The sequence below is a fragment of the Salvelinus sp. IW2-2015 genome, linkage group LG16 (genome assembly GCF_002910315.2).
Source record: "Salvelinus sp. IW2-2015 linkage group LG16, ASM291031v2, whole genome shotgun sequence".
In the NCBI taxonomy this organism is placed as follows: domain Eukaryota; kingdom Metazoa; phylum Chordata; class Actinopteri; order Salmoniformes; family Salmonidae; genus Salvelinus; species Salvelinus sp. IW2-2015.
In genome coordinates, this window is record NC_036856.1 from 27180285 (window position 1) to 27198764 (window position 18480).

Genomic DNA, 18480 nt, shown 5'->3' on the forward strand with positions numbered 1-18480 from the left:
CCATGACATAGACTGACCAGATGAATCCAGGTGGAAGCTATAATCGCTTATTGATGTCACTTGTTAAATCCACTTCAATCAGTGTAGATGAAGGGGAAGAGACAAGTTAAATAATTATTTTTAAGCCTTGAGACAATTGAGACATGGATTGTGTATGTGTGCCATTCAGAGGGTGAATAGGCAAGACAGAAAATGTAAGTGCCTTTGAACAGGGTATGGTAGTAGGTGCCAACCGCACCGGTTTGTGTCAAGAACTGCATCGCTGCTGGGCTTTTCATACTCAACAGCCAGCCAACTATAACACAACTGTGGGAAGCAATGGAGTCAACATGGGCCAGCATCCCTGTGGAACGCTTTCGACACCTTGTAGAGTCCATGCCCCGATCAATTTAGGCTGTTCTGAGGGCAAAAGGGGGGAGTGGAACTCAATACTAGGTGTTCTTAATGTTGAATACTCATTAATGAATAATCAGTATATATGTGTTTGTGTGTGTGAAGGCAGGGCTGAATCACGGGGTTCTAACTAGATAGTCTGTCTGTTGTCCTCTCCTGTCATAACCCAGTGTCACGGCAGAGCCACCAGCATTACTCTACTGATTTACAGTACTGGAATACAAATGTTCCTTGCTAGCTTTGTCATTCACCCTCCATTGGTTTTACAGTCTGTGTGTGTGCGTGTTTGTGTGTGTGTGTGTGTGTATGTATAAGTGATTAATGCTTCAGACACTGCACTGTATTTATCTAATTTCTCATCAAATCTGTCTGAGCCTCCAAATCCCTCCACTACAGTGTGTGTGTGTGCACGTGCGTGTGTGTATGTGTGTTCTGGGGCCTGTAACTGCTGCCTCAAATTTTGAGCCCCCTCTCTGCACTTCTGTCACATACACATGCGCGTGCACACACACACACACACACACACACCAATCTCCAGCCAGGAACGGCCTGGTCCATTTCCTCAGAGGTAATCCTGTGATTTGGACTAATACCACAGCCTCTTATTATCCCAGCTGAAAGAAACACACACCCACACCCTGCTGCCAAGATGCTGCTGGCTGCCGCAGCGTACGGAGGATCTTCCTACAAGGTTACGAGAAATTCTCCTTCACAAAGTCTTTGAGTTATAGGGGCAAGGCTGGCATTATGGGCAGGCCTTAGGGGCCCTGGCCCGCCATACAGTACCTCCATGCCCCTCCAACAATACTGAACAAAAATATAAACGCAACATGCAACAATTTCAAAGATTTTACTGAGTTACAGTTCATTTAAAGAAATCAGTCTATTGAAATAAATAAATTAGGTCATAATCTATGGATTTCACATGACTGGGAATACAGATATGCATCTGTTGCTCATACACATTGACTACAGTTCAGCGTTCAACACCATAGTGCCCTCAAAGCTCATCACTAAGCTAAGGACCCTGGAACTAAACTCTGCAACTGGACTAGCCTGTACCCTTGCACACTGACTCGGTACCGGTGCCACCTGTATATAGCTTCGTTATTGTTATTCTTATTGTGTTACTTTTTATTATTACTTTTTATTTTTGCCTACTTGACAAATACTTTCTTCTTCTTGAACTGCACTGTTGGTTAAGGGCTTGTAAGTAAGCATTTCACGGTAAAGTACACTTGTTGTATTCGGCGCATGTGGCAAATAAAGTTTGATTTGATTTGGATCCTGGACTTCCTGACGGGCTGTCCCCAGGTGGTAAGGGTAGGTAACAACACATCCACCACACTGATCCTCAACCCGGGGGTCCCTCAGGGGTTCGTGCTCAGTCTGCTCCTGTACTCCCTGTTCACTCATGACTGCATGGCCAGGCACAACTCCAACACCATCATTAAGTTTGCCGAAGACACAACAGTGATAGTAGGCCTGATCACCAACAACGACAACGAGGTCATAGACCTGGCCGTGTGGTGCCGGGACAACAACCTCTCCCTCTCCCTCAACATTAAACTTTTAATTAGATCATACATAATATAATTTTACACAGATTCAGTCATTAAAATCAATAACGGATTCACTGGACAATATCCATCACCAAAGTCCTGTGTGTGTGTGTGTGTGTGTGTGTGTGTGTGTGTGTGTGATGAATCATTAAAATCAATAAAGCGTCTACAGATGCATACTCTCCATCACTAAACCACCATAGTCAGCCAATTAACCCAGCAGCGTTTACCTGCTCATTCTGGGCACTGGGCACTGGGCCATTCATTACCATGAACCATATCTAAACCAGCCTAACACACACATAGACACACCTACACACACACACACACAATATATAAGTGTATACTGTGCAACACAGCTAGGCTTTTAAACTTTTAGTATAACACAAGGAATTAGCTGTGGGCAATCGTTTGTGAAATTAAAACTCTCAACCCCCTCCATGGTCATGTCTTGGACTGGTCTGAACCACCCAGAAGAGCTGTCTTTTTATGTGTGTGTGTGTGTGTGTGTGTGTGTGTGTGTGTGTGTGTGTGTGTGTGTGTGTGTGAGTGTGTGTGCTGTGTGTGTGGTGTGTTCCGCAGGGTCAGAGTGGGCCGACCCAGCCCATCTGGATTCAATGAGATGCTAATCCACTTGGTGTGTCACTATGGAAACCATTCAGGTCCCGCCCTGACCTGTCCTGCTCTCTGATGGGCCACATTAACTGGTGGTGAAGTGTTACCTGTAAATGGGATCCTGCATCACCATCATCTTACTCTCATCCCACGTCCACTCCTTCTTCTGTGGAAAGACAGAATAAATTGTTCAGTGAGGAGTGTGCCGCAGATAGTCAGCCAGAGGTATGTGTGTGTAAGGAGTGTGTGAGAGATGGAGTGAGAGGAGGTCAGGACCTCTGTGTAGTACGTTCACGCCAGACACTTTAAAATGAGGCTGTCCCCACTGGCTACTGCCATTCACCACTGTGTCTTTGATTGCCACAGTAATGAACTTTGGCCTAGGGTGGGCTGGATGTTGAGCCCAAGGACTGGAGATATTGATTCAATAGAGCCAATCGATCCACAATCCACACAGTGAATAAAGCAATTATTTCGCCCATTCTCTCTTACCTTATTTTGCTCCCTTTCTTCCCATCTTTCTCACTCAGTCTTGCTTTGGCTGCTCTTTTTCACTTGCTCTCTCTCTCTCCAGCGCTTCCTCTATCTTTTTCACGCTCTCTCTTTCTCTCACTTGCTCTCTTTCTCTCATTTTCCCTAGCTTTGTCTCCCTCTCTGTCTTCTCTCTCATTCTCTCTTTGTCTCTCTTTTTCTCATTCTCTCTCCCGTTCCCTATCCCTCATTCATTCTCATTATCTTTCTTTCTTTCTACACTGGGCTTCGTCCAAGTTTTCTGAGACAATATAAATGTCAACAGGAGCGATTGGAATTATTCCTCCTATTGATTTTTCGTTTCGCCATTTCCACTCAAACATCTCTCTTTTCATACCTCCTTTCATCTCTCCATTCGGTGAGATGTAAATGAGGCGGTATCTGGACGCGTTGACATTTCAGTCTTGGCCAGAGAGCAGGCTGAGAGACAAAGCAGACAGAGCCATAGAGTCCCATTCAAATCACAACACCTTTCATTCTCATTGTAACAACACAAACACCACTGCTATGCTGCGCTGTGTTCAGTTCACTCCAGCTGTTTAGAACAATTCAACCAGAGATTCTGGATCTGGCAGAGGCATTTACTATCTATTTAAGGGTACTGACCAGGGTACAAGGCGCGTGTCTCTTTCTTTTACTGGGGTTATCAAGATAAATTATCATTCACTGTCTTGCGATCACTACATCTATTCTCCTCTTTCTCCTCTCTCTATTCCCGTTGTCTTCTTCCCCATATTATTTTCTCCTTTCTCTATTCCCTTCTTCCAGTGGTGGAATAAGTACTACATTTTCATACTTGAGTAAAAGTAAAGATACCTTAATAGAAAATGACTCAAATAAAAGTCACCCATTAGTCACCCAAAAGTCACTCAAATAAAAGTCACCCATTACCACTTGAGTAAAAGTCTAAAATTATCTGGTTTTAAATGTAATTAAAAAACATGCTCCAATTAGTAAGTATTTTGTAAACCTCCCGCTTTGGGCTGGATGTGTCAATATGTGTGTCACGTTCCTGACCTATTTTTATGTTATTTTGATTATGTTTAGTTGGTCAGGGCGTGAGTTGGGGTGGGCATTGTATGTTGTGTGTGTTTTGTTTAGTCTATGGGTGTTGTATTGTGTATGGGATAGATAATTGTGAGGTTGTCTAGTTATGTCTATGGCTGCCTAGATTGGGTCTCAATCAGAGACAGCTGTCATTCATTTGTCTCTGATTGGGAGCCATATTTAAGGTAGCCATAGGCAGTAGGCTTTTGTGGGTAGTTGTCTTGTTTAACGTTTGTTGCTTGTCTGTGCACTTGCGTTATTTAGCTTCACGATCATTTGTTGTTTTGTTTGTTTGTATAGTGTTTTCGTTTCATGTTCATCTTCGTTCATTTAATTAAAAGAAGATGGCTTATTTTCCTCATGCTGCGTTTTGGTCCGAATCTCTTCCACACGATCGTGACAATGTRGCACCATTATATATATTTTTTACAGACAGACAGAGGCACACTCCAACACTCAGACATAATTCATTTACAAACACAGTATTTGTGTTTATTGAGTCCACCAGATAAGAGACAGTAGGGATGACAACACGTTATTATTCATAAGTGCATAAATTGGACCATAATTCTGTCCTTCCTAAGCATTCAGAATGTAACAAGTACTTTTTGGTGTTAGGGAAAATGTATCGGAGTAAAAGGTATATATTTTCTTTAGGAATATAGAGGAGTACACGTGAAAGTTGTCAAAATATATTTAGTAAAGAAACATTCAGATACCCCCAAAAAACGACTTAAGTAGTACTTTAAAGTATTTTTACTTAAGTACGGTACACCACTGCCTTCTTTCTCTGTTCTCTCCATCCATAGGACCCCATAGAGTCCCATATAAAGGGCCTTGGTCTGTGTGGACTCTAAAGGGCAATCCCTTCTGCACTGGAATCACTCTGATATAAGACTGTCTGGCAGTTGGTGTTCATGTATTGTTTTTTCTCCATACCTCATTCTAGGTCTCATTCTCCCACTCTACTGACTGCATAAATAAAGCTTCATTCACAGATCTGTGTTGGTTGGGATGTATGGATGAGGCTTTATGAGCGATCGACCAATGGACAGAAGATATAGACAGCTGCATAATAGGCTGACGGATCCTTGCGGATATGGAAGCATCCATTGGCATTTAGAGTGGAAAAAGTGGACACGCACGCAAGAATGAACTCACGCATGCGCGCACAAACACACGCATTAGCTGCCCTTCAGAGTGGTCAAATGAAGAGGTGTGCCCTAGAGGACCACTAACAACAACTCAATTAAGGCCTGACTGTAATCAGTGTGGAGGGAGGGAGGGAGGGAGGGAGAAGCTAATGCAGCTAGGGGATATTTATACCCGGCCACATACCTTCTCTCTGTAGCCTCCCTCCTCCCTCCGCACCATTGTTAAAGGTTGTTAAGGCATGTTAAAGGGTCCTACACAGGCTAAATGCATTACAGATTCCTATAGAGCTTAAGTGTAGCCTTCAGCCTTCAGTCACTGCCTTGAGCCATGTCTAGTGCATTAGTACTGTCCTCTCTTTACAAAAAAAATGAATAGAGAGAGGAGAGAAAGGGAAAGAAGATCTCCATACAGGACTCCAGACAATGGAGGGTCGAGGAAGGAAGAAGACATCTGCTGAATACCAGTGGCTTCTTTAGGCTTGTTTGCATACCAGCGGTTATAAGTGTACTTCTAGCTTTAATAGGGACTGAGGTTAATACTGTAGTTAAACTGAGAGACAGGTGAGAGGTCACTCAAGGTAAACCCAGTCGAACTACTGTCAAGGTTTATTATAAACCCAAATCACTGTAAAACTGCCAAAAAGAAAGCTTTATACAAATTACATGGAGAGCAAAACAGGGGGTATATTTAGCATAGCATAGAACGGATTTGCTCTCATCCTACACTCTACCCTGTCTGGAACGTTATTTAGCAGGGCACAGATTCCCTCCTCTCCGCCACTCTACCCTGTCTGGAACGTTATTTAGCAGGGCAGCAGATTCCCTCCTCTCCGCCACTCTACCCTGTCTGGAACGTTATTTAGCAGGGCACAGATTCACTCCCTCTCCGCCACTCTACCCTGTCTGGAACGTTTTTAGCAGGGCACAGATAATTCACTCCTCTCCTACACTCTCCCCTGTCTGGAACGTTATTTAGCAGGGCACAGATTCACTCCTCTCCGCCACTCTACCCTGTCTGGAACGTTATTTAGCAGGGCACAGATTCCCTCCTCTCCGCCACTCTACCCTGTCTGGAACGTTATTTAGCAGGGCACAGATTCCCTCCTCTCCGCCACTCTACCCTGTCTGGAACGTTATTTAGCAGGGCACAGATTACTCCTCTCCTCCACTCTAACCTGTCTGGAACGTTATTTAGCAGGGCACAGATTCCCTCCTTTCCTCCACTCTAACCTGTCTGGAACGTTATTTAGCAGGGCACAGATTCCCTCCTCTCCGCCACTCTACCCTGTCTGGAACGTTATTTAGCAGGGCACGATTCACTCCTCTCCCGCACTCTCTACCTGTCTGGAACGTTATTTAGCAGGGCACAGATTCACTCCTCTCCTACACTCTACCCTGTCTGGAACGTTATTTAGCAGGGCACAGATTCACTCCTCTCCGCCACTCTACCCTGTCTGGAACGTTATTTAGCAGGGCACAGATTCACTCCTCTCCTCCATTCTAACCTGTCTGGAACGTTATTTGCAGGGCACAGATTCCCTCCTCTCCTCCACTCTAACCTGTCTGGAACGTTATTTAGCAGGGCACAGATTCACTCCTCTCCTCCACTCTAACCTGTCTGGAACGTTATTTAGCAGGGCACAGATTCACTCCTCTCCTCCACTCTAACCTGTCTGGAACGTTATTTAGCAGGGCACAGATTCCCTCCTCTCCGCCACTCTACCCTGTCTGGAACGTTATTTAGCAGGGCACAGATTCACTCCTCTCCGCCACTCTACCCTGTCTGGAACGCTTATTTAGCAGGGCACAGATTCCACTCCTCTCCGCACCTACCCTGTCTGGAACGTTATTTAGCAGGGCACAGATTCACTCCTCTCCGCCACTCTACCCTGTCTGGAACAATATTTAGCAGGGCACAGATTCACTCCTCTCCGCCACTCTACCCTCTCTGGAACAATATTTAGCAGGGCACAGATTCCCTCCTCTCTGCCACTTTACCCTGCCTGAAGCGTTATTTAGCAGGGCACAGATTCACTGAACTCTACCCTGTCTGGAGCAATATTTAGCAGGGCACAGATTCACTCATCACTCCCTCTCACTGCAGGTGACAGTTAATGAATCCCACTCACTCCTCTACTCACAACCCCAGGATATGACACTGCTCAGCAATGGCTGAGTGCGCAGTTTGACTGGGGTTGGTTAGAAACAACACAACACCCATCCACTCTACGCCCTGCCCCTAAGCTCCAGACAGTTCAAATGGAAAGAAACTGGTTGAGAGATAATAACAGGTTATAAAAGAAAAATAAATACTCACTTTTAACTTTTTTCTGAGTGCCACCTTCACTCCATCCACTGAGACAATGATGTTGACCTTCTTCTTCTTGATGTTCTTCACTTTGAATTCATACTGTGGAAAGAATGATTGATTAACATTAGTAAGAATATATTAAGACATTGAATTTATATTGAGGAAAGAAAGATTTCTTAACATTAGTAACAATATGATGTGTTACCAGTGAAAGCATATAAAGTGAAAATTAAATGAAACATTGCCCCCAAAATAAATGAAAGTATAGCTGCAAGCAGCAATGAAACGGGGTGCTGGAAGCGTTAAACATCCTCCCTCATTCTAAGCTACATGTAACAATTCAAAACACTTCATGTGCAAGTTTCATGTTGATAAAGTGTAGAGAAGTGAAGATATTAGGCTTTAATTGAGGATACAATATTTTATTTGAGATAGTTGTCATTTCCTCTTCCATCTTTCAACATATTGCTTAGCTTCCCTCTAACGTACTAGAGACAGACGTGATAACATACATTTTGAGTTCCAAGTCAATCGGATGTACGGTTCATGAGAAAAATATTTATGAAAAATCAAAGATGGCGGAAATCCAAAATGGCGGAAGTCATAGGTCCATGAGGCAATTTTTTTACTTGTGTTGAGAAAAATTCATATTTCAACCACTATAATGTTCCTATCAATACACAATTATTGAACTGACCAAGTTCTCCAATCTTTTTTCTGGCAAGTTTTTGGTTTATCCAAGTTTGTAACAATGATGTATGAAGACTTCATGAAAAGGTTCAATAACATCAGTAACAATATATATGAAGACTTAGAATGTATATTGAGCAGAAAGATGTGCTAATTGGTTAGGATTGATAGAGTCATTAGTATTTTACATTAATTTTGAATTTCATTTATCCAGGGAAAGAGTGTGTGTGTGTGAATGTGTCTTTCCATTTAGCCAAAACATTTAACTAAAAGGTATTTTCTATGGCTGAGATCTCAAAGGTATTTGCTACTAGGGTAGCCACTTGCAGGCATTAGCTAGCAGGTTAGCTAGAGGTTTTAAGGCTGTGGCTAGTTTCCCTACATCTGTAGAGTCGATTAGCCTTATCCCTGCTGGTGTCTGATAAATCAGGGTTAAGCATAGGAAAGCTTTCTGCTCTTCAAAAATATCACACACCGTACCTACCCAGCCATAGGGATTTCCATTTGCACAACTTGACTGGGAATAACAACTATGTCATAACCAAATATGGGCCTAGCAGCAGCATGAATCAATGTGAACCTGCTGCCTTCATGTCTTTAATATATCGCTTTAATGTTCCTCTGGTCGGACGCCTGCTCTGTGGTTGGTGACTGACTAGGCTGGATGTGTGTATGTGSTGTCTGTGTGTGTGTGTGTGTGTCCTCTCCTGTCTGCTCTATAGCCACCTGCACCTGCACCTGGTCCAGACAGACACAGCTGGGTGTGTGTGTCTGTGTGTGTGTGTGTGTGTCCGAATGCCTGTGGTGTGTGTGTGTGTGTGGCCAGACTGGCCACCTATCTCTTGTGTTGGCCCTGGACTGACGCCCTGATGCCTGATGCAGACAGGCCACCTGTCTATGGTGTTGGCCCTGGACTGATGCCTCATGCAGACAGGCCACAGGTGCCATGTGCATTTTACGTTCAGCTTAGAAAACCCCAAATCTCAGTCTCTAGGCACATTCAAGTATTCAGTACAATCCACACCAGCTGATCCATACTGGCAAGGTTTTAAAAGTCCATTAAACGTTTCTCTGTGTCTGGGTGAGGTGTCTGCCCAGGCTGGTCACTAGAAATAGACAGCAATTTTGGATGTTTGAAAAGGTCCTGAGAACGTCAATATATTGAATGCTTTTCTCGGCTCTCAAAAAAAAAGAAAACCGATTGTCCAGCACTGGACAACTCATTACGCTCGGAGCCGGTGCTCCAGCAAGCTGTGAGAACACTATGAATACTGAAGATATGTCACGCCCTGGCCTTAGTATTCTTTGTTTTCTTTATTATTTTAGTTAGCTCAGGGTGTGACATGGGGAATGTTTGTGTTTTGGGTGGTTATATGGTAAAGGTGGTGTTGGGTTTAGTGTATGGGTTTGTGTTGAGTGAATGTTTCTAGGTATGTCTATGGTTGAATGAATGTTTCTAGGTATGTCTATGGTTGCCTGAGTGGTTCTCAATCAGAGACAGATGTCTTTCATTTGTCTCTGATTGGKAGCCATATTTAAGGCAGCCATAGGCATCAGGCATTGGTGGGTAATTGTCTATGTCTATGTTCTATGTTGCATGTGTGCACTTAGTTCGTTTTAKCTTCAYGATTGTTTGTTTGTTGTTCGTTTAATAAGTATTTGTTTTTTCTTCATTAAAAGAAGATGGCTTTCTTTCACGCTGCACCTTGGTCCTCTCTCTCTCCCTTTGACGATCGTGACAAGATACCTAGTGCATCGTTTTTAATTACTTTGTTTTAAGCCTTCCCCAAACCATAGCCGTAACCTTAACCTCTCAGAATGAGTGCCTAAACTGTTAACATTTGAGTTGTTTATGTTTTAACCCTGTAACCACACAAAATGAAATCTTCAAAAATAGACATCCATAATACATCGAATTTTGAAGGGAAACTATGAGATCATGTTGGTCTCCCTGGCCTGTTCAGTGCAGGGCAATTCCCTGGTAACATAATTACATATTTTATTTCATGCAGCAGTCAGGATTCTGAGCATAGCTCCATTCTCTGGTGGAGAGTATTCATTCCAGGAGAGTATTACCAGTATCTTTGATATTAGACAGGCTGCTATGAGGCCTGCCAGGAATCTCATCCCTTGCTAATCCTGTGGAGGAATAATCTGCTGACCACTACCTGTTACCAGGTCAGTGGATAACACAGACAGCTGGGATAGATAGACAGGCAGAGAGACAGGCAGGCAGGCAGGCAGACAGACAGCTAGGCTGGGACAGACAGACAGACAGAGGGGCAAAGACAGATAGACAGTACAGTACCGTGACTGTCTGTGCGACATGTGTGTGTGCATACCGTAGGTGTTCGATGTGAGTGACCTCTTTACATATTACGACGTCTATCTAATGCCTCTCAATGGACGGCTGGCACATACAGTATATGCATCTATGCGGCGTAATGTGACAATCTTTTAATAGGCCTGTCTATCCCTCATGATCCTGCTCCATCTCACAGTAAATCACATCAACTAGTCTGGTCTGGCAGGCTCGTAAAGAGGTGCCACAGCACATTCACTTTCAATTTCCAATCTACATCTAATACTGATGATAGGATGTTCAACAACACATGAAACAACCAAATAAACGGACCTAATTACGACAGTCAACACCACAATGGCTCCCTGCTAAAAAAGGCACAGGCCATACATTTTTTGTGCTGACATTTTGAAAATTAGATCTTGTAAAGAAGACAGGGCTTAGAAAACGAATCCTTACATAACAAGAAAGACTTGTCATGTAAAGACTGTATTGTGTGTGTCTCAGCATGTGATCTATTTAACATTTAGCCTCCATATTGCCAGATAAGCAGATAATTATTTCCTGAAGGAAAGAATTGTCATGTAAAGACTGTATTGTGTGTGTCTAGCGTGTGTGTCTCAGCACATGTCTCAGCATGTGATCTATTTAACATTTAGCCTCCATATTGCCAGATAAGCAGGTAATTATCACCAGCCGTTTGCTCTGTAATCCATCATAGCAATAACAATACCATCAGACAAACATAATGCCATCTTCAATCTCAAAGGCTATTTTCACACACATACAAATACCCCTTAATCTGATCCACCAATGAGACCGGGCCATCCATCAATGACTGTCATAATAATACATCTTTTCAGCGAGTTTGGATGCAGCATTTTCGTCTCGCACACGCACGTACGTACGTACACACGCAGGCACACACATCATCAGACAGTAAACCACTGCAAAAGATGTCTTCCAGAAGCACTCAGACAGCTAGATGTCTAGTAGTGTTGCACGGTATACCAACATTTTGATACCTTTTTGATACTAGAACATGAAAAACGGTTTGGTACTAGAATTTTTGTTACTTTCGGTACTTCTGTCAAATGTGTCTCACAGATCATGTATGTCTATCAGTGCAGCCGATGTCCCTCTTATAGCCTGCACTTAGCCTGCACTGGGAGTCTGAGCTGCATCATGTTAGCTCACCACTCATGCTGCACAGAAGTGAACACACTTTAATGGTCACTTTATCCCTACCTATATGTACATATCTACCGCAATTACCTCATACTCCTGCACATTGACTGGTACTGGTATCCTGTGCATATATGCAAGTTATCGTTACTCATTGTGTATTTATTCCTTGTGATTTTATTTATATATTTATTCCTTGTGTTATTATTATTATTGTTATTTCTTTTTCTACTATTTTGCTTTTTTTCTGTGCTTTCAATGTGATTTGATGTGATAATGCAACACGGCATGTAGAAATGTTTAAACTGTTCATTACTGTTCGCAAAACAATGTCCATGCAGGCTAGAACACTTTACAATGCAAGAAGATACCAGTAGCATCCATGTTTGTGGGCTAACTTCTGCTTGCTAGCTCACAGCTGAAGCTAACATAATATGCTAAACATAATGCAAAATATATTGATTTCAAGGCTGATTGCCACCAAAACAAAGTACTTGGCTACTCATTCACATAATCTGTCTCTCTCTCATGTCTCTTCCAAAGATGATCTATTGCCTCAACGAACTGACTGTGTGTGAATGGGGTTTCCTTCCCCCCTTGCCTCGTGAATGACGTCATTAATTAAGCTACTTCTATGCAAATGTTGTTGATCAGTACAATAAAATATTCCCCAAATGGAAGGAAAACAGATTGTTTGTCATCTGTAGCCCCATGAAATCAGCCAAAACAAGCTCAATAACTCAATGCAGGCACACACGCCTATTGAATATTCATTCACCTGTATTTTGAATAGGCTACATTTTGATTTACCCAGCTTATCAGTAGAGATTTATCTTTCAAATAAATGATTAGCATTATGTTGTTATGTAGTTAGATTGGTAAAAACAAAGTCAAATTGATTCTATGATTGTATAATTTATTAAAACGTTGCCATAAAAAATGTCAAATGCAATGATAGTGAACTAAAAAGATGCCCAAAGCCTGAAGAGAGCAGTAGCTGAGATAATCTGTCTGGATCAAGTATCATTCATTTTGGTATCGAGTATCACGAYGGTATCGAGTATCACGATGGTATCGAGTAGGAGATACCACATTTTGGCCTTTACTACTGAAGCCCATAGAAACACATTGAATAACACATTCATAAATGGCAAAAAGGACAGTCAACAAATATATCATAAGAAACAAGGTTCTGAAGTGTCTGTACTAATTGTTTCACACATATTTAACCTCTTTTTTTTGCAGTAGGCACAAAACAACTTTTATTTCTTACTTCCATTAGCTTTTTTAAAAACCGGTACCAGTTACCTTCAGACGAGTCCTGTGACACTTGTGTGTGTGGGTCATAGGGCAAAAAAGAGAACACCATCGTGTTCGTGAGAATCTCCCCTTTCCACAGTGGAGTCCCATTAGTTTTCAGCCCAAACGGTTTGGACGCTACCAAACAGAAGTTGGCACATCGACCGTACCGACTTCAGACGAGTCTCCTGACACTTGTGGGGGTTGTAGAGGAAAACGGAGAACACCATCGTGTTCATGAGTCTCCCCTTTCCATTGGGTCATAATAGTTTGTAGGTCAAACCGTTCGGACGCTACAGACGTTTTCATGAGATGACCGATTTTTGGGATGTCTCATGCTCTGACAAACACCGCTCTCTAGCTCTGCCAACTTTCACCGCAGATGCGGAGGTGCGACACTGGTGGATGCAGTGGATTGAGACGCATCCAATGCAAAAAAAAAGAATATCTCTAGCTTGAACCATTAGACCCCAAATCACTTTAATTGATATTGCTATAATCAGGTTTGCGTTTTGTCGATTGAAGAGATCGGCCATAGGCCATCAATTAAAACTTAGAGATGCCCTGTGTCAATGGCTAGCAGAGCCATGAGAGGACAGCGAGGGGTTTCCATAGCGACTCGTTAGAATATCAAGATTCCTTCCAGAAGCATTCATCTAGAGAGAGCCATTACCATGTCATCATTAGACCACTCTCTCTGTTATTCTCTCTCTCTGTTTTTTTTTCATGTTCTTACTCTTGCCCTCTGTCTTTCTATCAAGCTCTCTCTCTCTCTTTCTCTCTCTCTCATATCTCACTAAGGACCTACAACATTGGCCAATGGAGAGAGAGAAATAGAGCGAGAAAGAGAGGGACATAGAGTGATATCTCTCTCATCCCACTAGAAACATGTCATATTCACTCTGCTAGAACAGCACACATTCACCACGCCTCCCCCAATGAAAAATAAAATCTATGGGAATATAGAATACAAACCCACTGGCCTGTGGCTGATTCAATACACAGTAAGCAGTTCTCATTCAGCGATGTCACAGTTGTACAACCACAACAAAGCAATGTGTGAATTAAAGCTCGGAGCAGTCAGAGTGTGAGAGAGTACAGTCTGTAACAGTGCATCACCAGAGGTGGAGGCAGAAGATATTGAATGCTATCTATCTATAAAAGGCCTCCATCTTCTCATCTAGTCTTTGAAAAAGAGAGTGGCTTCATCTAGATGTGAAACAATGGGGAGTGTTTGGGTTGCTACAGTAGCAGCCAGTAGAAAGGAGATGTCTCATTCCCCTCATCCTATTAGGAGCATTAGAAAGCTAGCCCACGGCAGTAATCACACCACAGATACTGTAGCTGTCTGTCTGTTACAACACAGATACTGTAGCTGTCTGTTAACCACAGATACCATAGCTGTCTGTCTGTTACACCACAGATACCGTAGCTGTCTGTCTGTCACACCACAGATACTGTAGCTGTCTTCTGTCACACACAATACTGTAGCTGCGTCTGTAAACCACAGATACCATAGCTGTCGTTCTGTTCACCACAGATATGTAGCTGTCTGTCTGTTAAACACAGATACTGTAGCTGTCTGTTAACCACAGATACATAGCTGTCTGTCTGTTACACTGAGATACCGTAGCTGTCTGTCTGTTACACACAAGATACCATAGCTGTCTGTCTGTTACACTGGAGATACCGTAGCTGTCTGTCTGTTACACCGTAGATACCGTAGCTGTCTGTCTGTACACACACAGATACCATAGCTGTCTGTCTGTTACACTGGAGGATACCGTAGCTGTCTGTCTGTTCACACTGGAGATACCGTAGCTGTCTGTCTGTTACACACGTAGATACCGTAGTGTCTGTCTGTTACAACACAGATATCGTAGCTGTCTGTCTGTTACAACACAGATACTGTAGCTGTCTGTCTGTCACACCACAGATACTGTAGCTGTCTGTCTGTTACACTGGAGATACCGTAGCTGTCTGTCTGTTACAACACAGATACCGTAGCTGTCTGTCTGTTACAGACACAGATACTGTAGCTGTCTGTCTGTCACACCACAGATACTGTAGCTGTCTGTCTGTTACACGCAGATACGGTAGCTGTCTGTCTGTTACAGCCGTAGATACCGTAGCTGTCTGTTCTGTTACAAACAAATCCGTAGCTGTCTGTCTGTTCACACAGAGTATACTCGAATATACGCTGTCTGTCTGTCAACACAGATACGATAGCTGTCTGTCTGTTACACCAGATACCGTAGCTGTCTGTCTGTTACAGAAACAGATACCGGTAGCTGTCTGTCTGTTACAACACAGATACCTAGCTGTCTGTCTGTCACACCACAGATACCGTAGCTGTCTGTCTGTTACAACACAGATATAGCTGTCTGTTACACCGATAGATAGTAGCTGTCTGTCTGTTACACACGCAGATATCGTCTGTCTGTCTGTTTAACCGTAGATACGTGCTGTCTGTCTGTTACACCGCAGATACCGTAGCTGTCTGTCTGTTACACCGTAGATACCGTAGCTGTCTGTCTGTCACACCACAGATACCGTAGCTGTCTGTCTGTTACAACACAGATACGCGTAGCTGTCTGTCTGTTACACCGTAGATACTGTAGCTGTCTGTCTGTTACACCGCAGATACCGTAGCTGTCTGTCTGTTACAACACAGATACTGTAGCTGTCTGTCTGTTACAACAGCAGAATCCGTAGCTGTCTGTCTGTTACAACACAGATATCGTAATCTGCCTTGGGGGTCTGTCTGTTACAACACAGATACCGTAGCTGTCTGTCTGTTACAACACAGATACCGTAGCTGTCTGTCTGTTACACCACAGATACTGTAGCTGTCTGTCTGTTACAACACAGTGCCAAACTATATTCCATCTCTACATCACAGGGAAGAGAGGAATGTACTGACAGGTAGAGCAGAATAAACACACTATCGGGAATACAATGTACACCAGGGATCATCAACTAGATTTAGCCGCGGGTCGATTTATTCTTAATAATTTGTAGACTGCAAATTGACTGCAAGAAGCCCAAACATAATCATTCCAAACCTTGATGACATTTGTATACGATCACATATCTCTATTATGCATTTGAATTCAAATCACTTTTTTACTGGTATTTCACAGTATTTTATCTCCCCCAGAAAACTTGGGGGGCTTAGTAAAATCATCAAAGGAACCCTGGTGTACACCTTTTCATTTCTCTATCTCTCTCTTTCTTGAATTTCATATATTTTATCAGACAGTATGAAAAGATGCGAGAGAGTGGGATGCAGGGAGATATAGAGAGAGAAAGAAAGTGAAAGTACAATGAAGAGAGGAAGGGAAAGAGAGGGAAGGGAGAGAGGGTAACAAAGAAAAAGTGCTAACAGTGTCCTGTCTTGTCTCCAGTCTCGCTTTGTAGTCTATTCCATTACTGAGGTGATGCCGGCCTCCCCCTCTCGCTCTTTTCTTTTCTCTTCTCTTTCTATTGACCATGGGAGAGAGAACGTGATTGAATACAGTTATCTAGTCTGGTTGGAGTTGAACGGGGATCTGTGTCACAACACAAGACAAACCCAATTTGGAAGCCATTTTGCAATAGAGTACTTCAAGGGCCAATCTATGAGCAATAATGACAGTGGTTTGAAAGAGTTCTGGGGTTTACAGTTAAAGTCAGAAGTTTACATACACCTTAGCCAAATACATTTAAACTCAGTTTTTCACAATTCCTGACATTTAATCCTAGTAAAAATTCAGTCTTAGGTCAGTTAGGATCACAACGTCATTTTAAGAATGTGAAATGTCAGAATAATAGTAGAGAGAATGATTTATTTCAGCTATTATTTATTTCATCACATTCCCAGTGGRTCAGAAGTTTACATACACTCAATTAGTATTTAGTAGCATTGACTTTAAAATTGTTTAATTTGGGTCAAACGTTTTGGGTAGCCTTCCACAAGCTTCGCACAAAAAGTTGGGTGAATTTTGGCCCATTCCTCCTGACAGAGCTGGTGTAACTRAGTCAGGTTTGTAGGCCTCCTTGCTCGCACACGCTTTTTCAGTTCTGCCCACAAATTTTCTATGGGATTGAGGTCAGGGCTTTGTGATGGCCACTCCAATACCTTGACTTTGTTGTCCTTAAGCTATTTTGCCACAACTTTGGAAGTTTGCTTGGGGTCATTGTCCATTTGGAAGACCCATTTGCAACCAAGCTTTAACTTCCTGACTGATGTCTTGAGATCTTGCTTCAATATATCCACATCATTTCCCCTCCTCATGATGTCATCTATTTTGTGAAGTGCACCACTCCCTCCTGCAGCAAAGCACCCCCACAACATGATGCTGCCACCCCCCTGCTTCACAGTTGGGATGGTGTTCTTCGGCTTGCAAGCCTCCCCCTTTTTCCTCCTAACATAACGATGGATATTATGGCCAAACAGTTCTATTTTTGTTTCATCAGACCAGAGGACATTTCTCCAAAAAGTACGATCTTTGTCCCCATGTGCAGTTGCAAACCRTAGTCTGGCTTTTTTATGGCAGTTTTGGAGCAGTGGCTTCTTCCTTGTTGAGCGGCCTTTCAGGTTATGTCAATATAGGACTCGTTGTGGATATAGATACTTTCGTACCTGTTTCCTCTAGCATCTTCACAAGATCCTTTGCTGTTGTTCTGGGAATGATTTGCACTTTTCGCACCAAAGTACGTTCATCTCTAAGAGACAGAACGCGTCTCCTTCCTGAGGGGTATGACGGCTGCGTGGTCCCATGGTGTTTACACTTGCGTACTATTGTTTGTACAGATTAACGTGGTACCTTCAGGCGTTTGGAAATTGCTCGCAAGGATGAACCAGACTTGTGGGGGTCTACAATGTTGGATGATTTCTTTTGATTTTCCCACGATGTCAAGCAAAGAGGCACTGAGTTTGAAGATAGGCCTTGAAATACATCCACAGGTACACCTCCAATTGACTCAAATTATGTCAATTAGCCTATCAGAAGCTTCTACAGCCATGACCATTTTCTGGAATTTTACAAGCTGTTTAAAGGCACAGTCAACTTATTGTATGTAAACTTCTGACCCACTGGAATTGTGATACAGTGATAAGTGAAATAATCTGTCTGTAAACAATTGTTGAAGAAATTACTTGTGTCATGCACAAAGTAGATGTCCTAACCGACTTGCCAAAACTTTAGTTTGTTAACAAGAAATTTGTGAAGTGGTTGAAAAAAAAGAGTTTTAATGACTCCAACTTAAGTGTATGTAAACTTCAACTGTAGTTTAAAGAGACTCTCTCCCTCTCTCTCTTGCCCTGTCTCTCTCTCTCTCTCGCTGTCTCTCTCTCTCGCAATATCTCTCTTTCGCTCTCTCTCTCTCCCTCTCTTTCTCTCACAGATG

General features: G+C 42.8%; 1 protein-coding gene across 2 annotated transcripts in view; it reads right to left on the bottom strand.

Moving 5' to 3' along the window:
- LOC111975381 (carboxyl-terminal PDZ ligand of neuronal nitric oxide synthase protein) overlaps positions 1-18480 on the bottom strand; it is a 193785-nt gene that overhangs the window by 115742 nt on the left and 59563 nt on the right. For both annotated transcript variants that reach the window (XM_024003639.2, XM_024003638.2), the window contains exons 3-4: positions 7620-7712; positions 2678-2736 (exon numbers count right to left, since the gene is read on the bottom strand). In XM_024003639.2, coding sequence (XP_023859407.1) covers positions 2678-2736; positions 7620-7712 — 152 coding nt within the window. The remainder of the gene's footprint in view (positions 1-2677; positions 2737-7619; positions 7713-18480) is intronic.